Source organism: Achroia grisella, unplaced genomic scaffold (genome assembly GCF_030625045.1).
Source record: "Achroia grisella isolate CSIRO2021 unplaced genomic scaffold, CSIRO_AGI_Agris_v1 utg402, whole genome shotgun sequence".
NCBI lineage: Eukaryota > Metazoa > Arthropoda > Insecta > Lepidoptera > Pyralidae > Achroia > Achroia grisella.
In genome coordinates this window covers 6,529,715-6,542,156 of record NW_026712841.1, presented here as the reverse complement: position 1 = coordinate 6,542,156, position 12,442 = coordinate 6,529,715, and the positions used below count along the sequence as shown (strand labels likewise).

Sequence of the window (12,442 nt, the reverse complement as noted above, 5' to 3'; positions counted from 1 at the left end):
ACTAATAAACACTTAAAGTTAGCTTATACACTACGAGATGAAGGTAGGAAAAGTTTGGTCTGCATGTTTATAGATGGCGCTGAATATATTGTTTCAATATATAAGTACGGAAAAACTGAAAAATTAAGTTTTTATACCCCTGAAAATCAACGTGATAAACATTACTTCATGCTCATCTTATCATTCTTCATTGGTGCGTTTACTTTTACCCTAGCATAAACCGGTAGCGCGGGTTTTAAAGCAGCAAGGAACAAGGACATTGTCGACTATATCTAGTCCAAGAATAATCTAAAAATGAGGGTGACGCAGCTAAAATCGAGTCACAACATGAACTTCAAAACGTTTATGGCCCGGGTCCCCAGGGTTCATGATTTCTCGAGCTTTTCAATTTCTCGGGTCTCGAGAATTCTCGAGGTTAATTTCTCGGGTCTTCTCGGGTTGTCGAGAAATTTACATTTACGTACGTTTGGTTTATTTTTTATTCCAATAACGTCAAAAAACTCAGTGGTTTCATTTGAGACGAAAACCACTGCATTTTTTGTTAAATATTAATTATAAAATTTAACTATAAAATTAATTATAAAACTTTTATTGAGTAGGTATATTTAAAAACATTATACATATTATGAATAAGCCATTTTTTTTTAAATACTGAAATATATTAGGTTCTTAAATATGAAATTAGCGTTTTGTCGTACTGGCCACTTTGATCTTAAATATCTCCTCTTTGGTTAGAAATTTCAATTTCAAATTTATACGGCTATTCACTCATGCATTTGTTTTTCGAAAACCGTAATACATGTGCTTGGTTTTTTCTTTGGGTCACTCAGCTTACAAAATGGAAAACTTAAAATATCGCGTCATTTACAAGTACAAGTACGAGTTCCGCCATGGCACTAATGCTGCAGAAACGGCTCGAAGGATTAATGATGTATATGGTGGTGGTGTCGCAAAAGAAAACACAATGCATTGTTGGTTGCAACGTTTTCGTTCTGGAAATTTCGACCTGCAAAACAATCCCCGTGGGCGGCTGGAGTCCAAGGTTGGTAACTATGATAGCAGATCCATCGCAAACCACGTCAGAGTTAGGGTGTTAGTGACAAAACTGTATTAATCCACTTGTAGCAAATTGGGAGGGTGAAAAAGCTTAAAAGGTGGGTCCCTCTAGGATTGAGTAGACAATTCGCGTTTCGATCGACAAACTCGCGTAGACTGCTGCGTTACATTAGTCAACCGGCATAATAATAAAGGGATTTTAAATCGAACCTGTGATGATGTGGATCTTGTATTATAATTGGAAATGCTCATCGCAATGGCTGAACCCTGGCAAACCAACCAAATCCTGCCCCAAGCGAAAATTGACCCAAAAAAAGTTACTTGCGAGCGTTTAGTGGACTAGTTCCGGTGTTGTTCACTTCAGCTTTCTTAAATCTGGCCAGATGATTACGGCAGATGTGTGTTGTCAGCAATTGAGAAACCATAATGGAAAAGCTAGCTGCTAAACAACCGAGGCTGGTCAATCGCCGTAGGCTACTGCAGCTTCAGTACAACGCTAGACCACACACTGCACAACTGACATTTACCAAATTAGAAGAGATTCAATTGTAATGTCTAAGACTTTACAATTGCTCCCCGGATCTTGCTCCAACAGATTACCATTTTTTTCAAAATTTGGATAACTGATTGGGAAAAAATTCAAATCCGATGAGGCAGTCCAAAGTACAAAGATTTTATTGATATGTCCAAATGTTCCCGTTCAAATGTTTTTTTCAGTAAAGGGATCAATGAAGTACCTATGAGATGGCAAAAGTGCATAAATAGCAATGGTACATAGTTTGATTAAATAAACATGTTATATTTTGAAAACAAATACTTCCCTTACAAAACACCACATTCATATTTTAGGACCTAATATTATTCAGACTTATATTTATAATGACAGCACCATTTTTGGCTGGTTATTTAGAAAAAATCTACCTTAAACTTGTAAACAAAAATAGTTTCTGTAAAACAAAAAAAAAATACATGAAAGAAAACCTTAATATCTTGTATTATTGTGCCGCCACGCAATACAACAAACGTCAATTTAATTTCTATATTGATTTCTCGAGTTCTCGACTTTTCTCGAGCTTGATTTCCCGGGAACAGAACCCAAGGATTTCCCGGGAATTCTCGACCCGAGAATTCCCGGGAATGAACCCTAGTCCCCACTAACATGTTGTCCACCATCGTGAACAACTAGGTACTTGCTGAAAGGAGTGGTGTAAAGGTGCTACATTGGCAAAAATTGCCGTCATCAGTGCCATGTTCACGATTTATTATATATATATATTTATTTATAATATTATCTTATATATAAAATTCTCGTGTCACAGTTTTCGTTCCCAGACTCCTCCGAAACGGCTTGACCGATTCTCATGAAATTTTGTGAGCGTATTGAGTAGGTCTGAGAATCGGCCAACATCTGTTTTTCATCCACCTAAATGTTAGGGGTATTCCACCCATAAATTATTTTATTTTATTTTAAGGCAAAACAACGTTTGCCGGGACAGCTAGTTACATATATATGTTAGTCTCTAAGGTATTTACAAATAGGGCACAATAATAATATATATAATATAATAATAATAAGGTATTTACATTATAAATAAATAAATAAAATATCGATTGACTTACACGTTACTTACGGTTTTATTTCTTATTTTTAATGTATATTGAATTATAATTGAAAATAATAGAACGGTAGCGGTTAACCAGTAGAGTATGACCGGATAAGCGTCGATACATTTAGGTCTATTATCCCATCAATGATTAACCACCAAGAAATAACCACGATGACTTCCTGGAAGGACCGCGAGAAGATTAACCTTTCATGGTAATTGCTAACAACGGGATCAAAATCCCCACTACTAACCTCCCTGTTTATGATATTAATCTGTCCTAAGACTCATTCTAACGGTGATCAAAATTATGAATGGCATAAATTGAGGTTAGAACCTTAGTGCTGCCCTGACTTCGTAATATAAGCCCTCTTAAGGATTTAAAGGGCACTCTCCCCCATTTTTGTCCCCATTACCCCAGTGAAGCTGTTCAATGGAGGAAAGAGGTCAGGTACAGCAAATAGGATTATAAGAGTTCGATAAAACATATTACTATGATATTCAATGTTTACTCACTATATATAGATATACGTATTTATATATATCACAGCTACTCAAGTAATAGGTACATGATATTCCGTCTTTCAAATGGAAAAAATATTAAAATGTTTGTATTATTAATATTATCTTAAGTTAATGATATTAAAGATACCATTATAAAGTCTGATAAAATATTACATTTCATCGTTTTTATGATTATTACAGATACGTAACACATTATAGACCAATACGATGTAATCTTTTAGATTCAAATAACCATTAATACTACTTGCGAAATAATAACACAACCAACCATTTCAAGTGTCGATATTAATACAATTATAGTCACTCCTCAACAGATTATGCCTGGCAGACACATGAGTAAATAAGGATACAGAGAAACTCGGGCCATAGAGTAGATAAATAAAACAGATTATAAACTTTATTTCTGATTATAAGCGTAATGTGAAAGCAGTGTTACACTAAGTGATTACATTAGTTTGAAATCTCACCAAAACTGTAAAAGTTCACTTTTTAAAATCATTAGGATCATTAAAATTAAAATAATAATCATCACCGAGAATTCGCAGCTGCTAAAGTTATTTGAGTTAATTAACGTTGCAAAATTGCAGAGATCTAACTATGAGGTCTTTGTCTTTAGAAAATAAAAGCAGTAGAATAAAACATACAATTTAAAAGGGAAATGACATTATTCATATATGCAAACACACGGTAAAGAGTGAAAAAATGTAGTTAAATGCAATCATTCACGATTACGCGTTGTTTTTCCCGCGCTAAATGCGCGCACTGCGTGAAAAAACATGTTGTATAAAGGTGTACCTTATAGTCTAGTATTGTTCTTTTTTATCTCATCTCTTACCTCTGAATTTTTCACTAAACACAAGCAACAACTGTTAAGAAACTTGGCAACTAGCACAGTTTTACGTCTAAGTCATATTTTGTTTATGTTATCATTGAAATATAATTGACATAAGAATACGATATAGAAAAATATAATAAATTTTCAGTCTATATATTTATATGCTCAGGAATCATGTAAAGTTATGACGGAAAACATTCTCTATGCCTAAACATTTGAATACATTTTCGCACGCTACTCGACATTGACAGAGTAGGCAATTAAAGCGGTAGATAAGGAGGATTTTGTATTGCGTGATACATCGTTTAATAAATAAATAATCTGTTTGTATCTACAGTCTACATAGGGTATCCTTTGGTGCCATCAGTTTGTACAAAATGTCTGATATCTTCGAACGTTTCTTTAGTTAATTGAGTTAGAATTAACAATATATATCATATATAATATAACGATACAAACCCCAGTAATTATTATAAAATGAAGAATAAGTATAATAATATTTGTGTTGGGATTTTGACGGTATTATTGATAGCAACTGTAATTTTTGTGGCAGTTTTTTTGACTGTGCATTTAAACAGGTATATGGTTTTATAGTTGTTTTACTTATTTTGTGATATTTTCCTGTTTTATTGTAAATTAGATTAGTGAAATTTTTACTTAATATAATATTAAAATAATGTTGATACAGTAAAGTATATTTTACTTTGCAAATATATACATATTGATAAATGTTAAAGCTAGTTTGATTGTTATCTCATGGCGCTAAAACGACTAAATCAAATATTATGAAATTACGTACCTATTCACATAGTAATTGAGACAAATTATTTTACACTTTAATATTATAGGGATACATTAATTTTATGTTATAATAAATATAATCTGTTACTTTAATTTTATTATAGACTCTTTTATAAATATGAACAATACATAGTAGTAGCGATCCGCAGCAATATAAAAAAATCATAAGCTCAGCGTGGAAGATTGTTATAAGAGAACAAAAACTGATTTTTAGCTTCAACCCAATAGAGGGTACGTGATAATAATAAAAAAGAGCAATAAAAATAACCACTGCATGTGTGGTGTTTCATGGGAAGTGTTTAATAATTGAATAGAAACTTAAAATCGGAGTTTAATTTAGTGTAATTTAAATTAAGTAGCAAAGAATTATCGAGTGAATAGAACAAAAATATGTAATATAAGGAATGCCTATTATTTGTTTTTGTAATAGGTTTAGTTATTTTTTAAAACCGTGTACTAAGTGTGTGTTAAGTGTCTAGATAACAGCGGATTTTGTTCTAACATTTTGTTGTTTGGCTGAAACTGCCTGTGAATGCTATAGTTCGGTCCATTTGCAATTTCCATTTCTATATTTGTCATGTGATGAAGAATTGATTTTTGAGAAAAGATAATCGGGATGTTCATCTTTGCATACCAGCTGTAACTGTCCACGCGATTGCATATTTAAAATGGAAATATAAATAAATACCAATATAGTTTCAAAGGGAAAATGAAAAACAAAAACAATAGTATCTGCCTTTACTCAAGATATTGTTTCACACGCAATCAGAAGCGCTGATTTAGCGCGGGAAAGCCAGCGCGCGCAATCGTGTGTGAATACATTTTATTATGTCTTGTGTGCATTTTATTATTTATTGTGATCACTCTTTCGCTCTTGACAGCCCGAATGTTTCAATTCAATTCACTTTCTTGTAAAATGTATTTTTTATTCCACAGATTTTATTTTCCAGAGACACGTTTTCTAAATTATCAGTAACTCCATAATTATGTTTGTACTCTAGTCAGATCCTCAATTTTGCAATAATAATTAATTATTTAAATAATGCTAAAGTACTCACGATTGAAAATCGAGTGCGCAGTCTTTCTCGTTCTATGTCTACATTTACATACACAATCTTTCTTGCGTGAAAGCCGATTTCCCTGTGATAGAACATACGTGTAAAAACAACTAGTAAGCACGTTGGACACGCTAAGTCCAATATTTGTGGTCCATATATAATTCTCCTTAGTACCCTTCTTATCTTATAGAGACCAATCCTTGCCTCGCATGGGTGAAAAATATATTATAAATGTTGTGCATGTATTGTAAATAAAAAACTTAAATAAGTTTCTCTCCAATTCAAATTCAAAATAGATTCAATATAGAGAAGATTTCGAGATGACAATAACTGACAAGAAACTCAGCTCGTATTCTTTTCAATTGACTAAATAAGAACTGAATCAAATTCTGTTGCATGGAAAGCATGTAAACTACACCTTTGTTTAATACTATTAGAGGGAGACATTGTAATGAATTACATTTTATTTTCAGCGATAATAAAATTAAAGGAGGACCTAAAATATTAATAGATCACGACGGTGGAGCTGATGATGCCATGGCCATATTTATTGCACTATTATACGAACAATACTTTGATGGGTATGTATGAGTTTTAAGATTTTTATGTAGAATTCCAACCCAAATCGTACGAGGATCTTCGTACAAATACGACATTATTAGCCTTTGGTAGGATAGTTTCATCTTTGTACGAATTTATATGAGGTTTTAAGGTTTTTTTTGCACGAGATTAAGGAATATTTTTATTTAAAGGCCTCGGTGATCTGGTGGTTGAGCACACCGATACCGATTCACTACCGATAGTCGCACTCGATTCCTCGCATGGTACAAACATTTGTATTCATTGATGTTATATGATTATTTATATCGATTTGAATATTTTCTATGTATATTACGAGTATACATGTATACATGAGTATACATTTCCAAAAGAATGTATTTAAGTATTTTATTAATTGTCTATTCCCTATAACATATGCTCTGCTTGGCTTGGGAATAAATGACTCACTGTGTAAATATCCTAAAATATTTTTGTTATTAATGCACCAGATAAAGAATAGCATTAAATAAAAAAAAGATATAGTACAAAAGGTAGTATCATAGCTAAGCAATCTATTTCAGACAATCTTTAGAAAGAGTACTTTAGAATGGTAAGAGTAACAGCTCAAAATCATTACATAGTATTAGACGAAGTCGCTGTCGCTTTTTTAATAGATAGAGTGATTCAAGAAAAAGGTTTATATATGTATGTATAATACATGTACACCCATGCGAAAGCGGGGTGGGTAGCTGGTAATATATAAAAATGCAATATATCAATGCCTATATATCCTGTAATTTCACAGATTTCAAGGCAAGCTGTAGAAGTAGATAAGATAGAGAACACATATACATAATACATACGAATGCTGTACTATTATAATGGAATTATACATGCCTCAAAGGCTCTGCATCCCTTTATATTATGTATGTTTCTGTAGAGAAAAAAAATATGAAATTTATAAAAAAAAAATATATTCACATTACAGGCCTGCTGTGGTCGCGTTGACCACCACTTTCGGCAACGTCAACGAAACTCAATCTTTTATTAATAGTCAAAGGATATTAAATATTATTAATAGAATAGATGTAAGTACAATAATTCAATTATTTACTAACTATGCCCGTTTCCACACAGGCAAAATTTATGTCTATATATTATTATATTATTTGTACATAAAATATTTATATTTGTAGTTTATATATTAGTATGGACATATATGTTTATATGTCGGTTCTTTATGTGCAGAAAGCTATTGCATCTACTCAGTAACTATATAAATTAAACAGATGCAAAAAGGTAAATAAATGGTATATTTTTCTTATGTCACAAAATAGCAATTGAAATTATATACATCTTTTTAAAGTAAAAAAATGGTTTTAAGTTGCCAGTGATAAATCATGATGAACAATAGTACATTTATTATACAGCGCATACACTGTATTATTGTGTATTATATAAAAGTTATCTATGGAAGTCATATTGTTTATAAATTAATTAGTCATATTGTTTATAAATTAATTAATCATCGAGTTAGAAATTGCTTCGTGAACTAAAAATAATCAAAATATTTTGATATTTTTTTATTTAAAGTGGTATGTCACTTGCACCCGTTATAATAATAATATAGTTAGTAATAATAGCCAGATTTTGCTTCGTGAAATAAAAATAATCAAAATATGTTGATATTTTTTTGTACACCTGTATGGGTCTGATAGTAATTTCGTTTTCACGGAGTGTATGTTATATTATATACTAGCTGTGCCCGCAGTTTCATTCGCGTGAAATTCATAGCCTATACGTTATTCTTGCGTATAAGCTATATTACTATAACGTTTCCCTAAAATCAGTTCAGTAATTTTTGCGTGAAAGAGTAACAAACATCCATCCGTACTCACATAGTTTCGCGTTTATGATATTAATAAGATTTCAGGTGCCAATATATAGAGGATCGATCCATCCATTGATTTCTGGTATACAGAGTGATTATTACTTTGGTAACGACGGCTTAGGGGATATTGAACATGAATATTTTACAGAAATAAACTCTCAAAGAGAACACGCTGTATCAGCACTTATTGAACTGTCGAAATTATATGAAGGTAATAATAATAATAATTATATCTAATCAGATTTTCGCACGAAATGTATGTGGTCTCTCACATGATAATGGTAGCAGAATTAAACAAAATAAAATAAGTCTATTAATTAATGAAAGAAAAAAAAAGAAACAAAAACAGTGGACGTCTTGTGAGCTGCGATGATGATGAAGATGAAGTAATGAAAGACATGTATGTTAAACCGCTACACCACCATATTTTATTCTTTTATATTCTTATTCTGTTTAAGGTGATCTCACAGTTGTAGCTATCGGTTCTATGACAAATATAGCTCTAGCAATCAAAGTAGACCCTGGTTTCATTGGCAGACTGTCTCATCTCTATGTCGGTGCTGGAAATGTTTATAGTAAGTAAACCATATAAATGAAAGAAATTAAAAAAGAAAAGATCATATAACTTAAGAAATGTGTGACAATATATTTGACGACCTCGGTGGTCTAGCGGTTTAGCACACCGCTTTACGTCCGATGGTCGCGGGTTCGATTCCTCGCACGGCTCAAACATTTGTATTCATGAATATGATTGTTTGTGTCGGTCTGGGTGTTTTTATGTATATTATGTATGTATTTCCAAAAAAAAATATCTATGTATTTTTATCAGTTATCTAGTACCCATAACACAAGCTTTAGCTAGCCTAACTTGGGTCTAGATGGCGCTGTGTGAATTGTCCTGAGATTATTATTATTAATATACCTATAATGCCTATGATGCAGCAAGCGCTTATAAGTTGCTGTAATCACTTATTAATTTATAATATCATGTACGTATACATTATATATGTTTATGGGTCTTAAAATATAATAATGAAAGTGAGTAATGTTCATAATTACCAGATGTGGACTGTAAAAATCGCTGCTTAGGTACCCCAATCTCACCTATTTCAGCCGCCAAGCAGCAGACTTTGTAAGCTGTATTTTGTATGTAGAGTCCGATTAGACAGTGAAATTAGGATAAGAAGTATAGCATTGTAGTGTTCTAGAACGGACCTAGGTACTTGAGTGGTATCATGGGTATCATATGATAATTGTATATTAGCAGATATCGATGTGCGATAACACAAATTCTGCAAAACACATACTGACAAGTATGTTTTTTTATTCAAAACACATAAAACATTCCAGGAAACACATTAGGGTATAGTAAGATTATTTATCTCAGTTAGCTATTTACACCGAGATCAATTACGTATATAAAATTTAGTATTAAATTTATAGTAAGTAAAATTTAGCAAATAGAATTGCAAACAAGATGGCGACCCACCTGATGTAAAGCTTGAATGTGAACTACCTTGAACAGTACCATAGACTTCTCATCGTTACGTGACATACGTTATTCATGATACCGATACGTTATTCACGATACGATACGATACGGAGGCCTAATCGTCAGAACTGGCACGGGCCAGTTCTGACGATTAGGCCACTGTCACTGACACATGTACCTGACATACCACTTTATCATGTTTGTTGTATCCATCATGTGTTATTATTATTCAGGACTAATAATATATCATGCCTCCACAAGTTATAATATCTTTGCCACATTTCGACCTTCCAACAGGTTTTCCTCTTTCAATGCAAATTGCATAGCGGCAAAAACAGGCGTGACAGAGATATATAAACCACTTTGTTAAAGTAATGGTATAAACTAATTAAAATACATTGATGATTTAACAGGTGAAAATGAAACCGAAGCAGAGTTTAACGCAGCAATGGATCCGGAATCTTATTATATTATAACAGATAATCCTGATCCAGAGAAGGTCACTGTAGTACCATTCTCAGAAATACTAACATCGCTTGCAACGAGTATGGTAAATATATTATTTAAATTATTAACCGGGTTTTAACACGAATAATTTTATGGCAAATAAAGGTATTTACCCCTCTCGACGTTTCGACTGCGACAACAGCCGTGGTCACGAGCTGACTGGAGTGACAGCGATGTCAATGTAGCTAGTGCAACCTAGTCGAAGTCGAAACGTCGAGAGAGGTAAATACCTTTATTTGCCATAAAATTATTCGTGTTAAAACCCGGTTAATAATTTAAATAATGTATATTAAACACGAAAGTTTAAAAGTAACTATGATAAATATATTTTAAAATATCTGTACGTACATTCGCCACTATAATATATTATATTTATATAAATTTTCTACCTGTATCTTCAATGTTATATGTAATAACTAAATCATTAACTATTACCACTTAGTATCAGATGGACCAACACCTGATCCTATGTGGTAATATACAGGAAAAGTATCATGAAAGTTACGTTATCATGTGATGTTCATTATACCACTCATGAGTTGAGTTGCCTTTCGTGAGGATTTATACACCATGCCTCCATGCTGTATAATTTCATTTTCCTTCCCTTGGCGTGTGAAATAGGGTAGACAGAGACCCACGCGAACTACATCGTACAAAACTTAAAAAAGAGATATATAATATCATAATATTAATTACATATAAATATATATGTCAATTGTTATACATATGTATAAAAATGCACAACAGTATCTTTTCGGCAAATTAGGAATGAAAAATTTTATGGAAAACATGACCATATAAAAAAAATTGATAATAATATGTTGATTATATTTTCTGCAACAGGAGAATTAGTCAGAAATTTAAATTTATTATATAATTATATTTGGTTAGATTTCAACACGTGATCTTTGTGATCTGAGTTTTTTGCCGTGACACTCTTATAATAATTAATACAAAATTATAAAAATATAATTGAGACTGAATTATAGGCTTTGTTTAGGAATGGCGTGAAAAAGTATTAGGTGCAATTCCAACCAAGACCATTCAAATACTTAATCGGTACGAGACAATAGCTTTAGAGCAGAGTACTTACTGGGCCATGTTGGATCCTGCCGTCATGGCGATTGCATTGAACAGCAGCTTAGTAGAAGAAATTAAATACTCGAACAACAGTATTGTATTATGTGGTAAGTATCATATATTTCTTATGTGATTTTATAATAAGCAAACACTTTATACATACATTCTTAATATTTTTTGCCTCACTTGCTCCTATTTAAGCCAAACAATTAAAAAATATAACTATTTTTGTTGCTTTCAGGTAAAGACAGAGGAATTAATACTAATGAATATCATACAACTTCGGTTAACGGGACTATCCAGTTAGTGTATTCATCCAATAAAGAAGTATACCAAGCATTTCTAGTCGACGTTTTCTCAGCTGAACTTAATACAAGATAATATAAATTTATATTTTACTCATACCTAGAAAATAAAAGTAAACAGAGTGATAAAGTTAAATTTTATTTTTATTTCATAATGATAACAAATGTTTAAGCTGTATATGACAATCCTTTTGCCATTTAATTATAAAAAAAAGAAAATACGTTACTTTTTAATTTTTAATCAAGTATGGTGGGAAAATCACATATTTTTAGTGATAAAGAAAGATTTTATTGCCATTAAACTCAAACTTAAGTGTCATCTAAAGGCAGCCTTTAGGAAGCGGATAGGAACGCGTCGTAAAGGATATTTCCGGGTTTCAGTGTAAAGGCAGCAGTTCCTTTAGGAAGCGGATATGAACATTGTGAATTAGCCATTCAGGTCGTCTGATAGATTTTGAAGTAATGCCACTCGCTACATTGCACTAGGTAGCGGGACGTAGTATTGTCTAGATTCCCATTTCAAAGTAAGAAGCGTGTCGTGACTCTGGGAAGGTTAATGTACGAGTAGATCAATGTCGAAGTTGAAGTCACAGAATTTGGGTACATGAGTATACCCAAATTCCTTGCATCAAGTCAGTCAATATAATGACGGTGTGTGGTGCTAATTTGTGAGTACATTTCATAATATATACTGAAAAGAATAACTAACTTTTAAGGCGACGCATCGGAAATATTGACCTCAGAAACC

General features: G+C 32.3%; 1 protein-coding gene across 1 annotated transcript; it reads left to right on the top strand.

Annotated features, from left to right (window-relative positions):
• Positions 1–4,402: 4,402 nt before the first annotated feature.
• LOC131844462 (inosine-uridine preferring nucleoside hydrolase-like) lies at positions 4,403–11,838 on the top strand. The gene is made up of 8 exons (XM_059193362.1): positions 4,403–4,598; positions 6,353–6,460; positions 7,408–7,507; positions 8,353–8,521; positions 8,769–8,885; positions 10,216–10,352; positions 11,310–11,496; positions 11,631–11,838. The coding sequence occupies exons 1-8, from the start codon at positions 4,498–4,500 to the stop codon at positions 11,768–11,770; spliced, it is 1,059 nt and encodes a 352-aa protein (XP_059049345.1). The 5' UTR covers positions 4,403–4,497; the 3' UTR covers positions 11,771–11,838.
• The last annotated feature ends 604 nt before the right edge of the window (positions 11,839–12,442 follow it).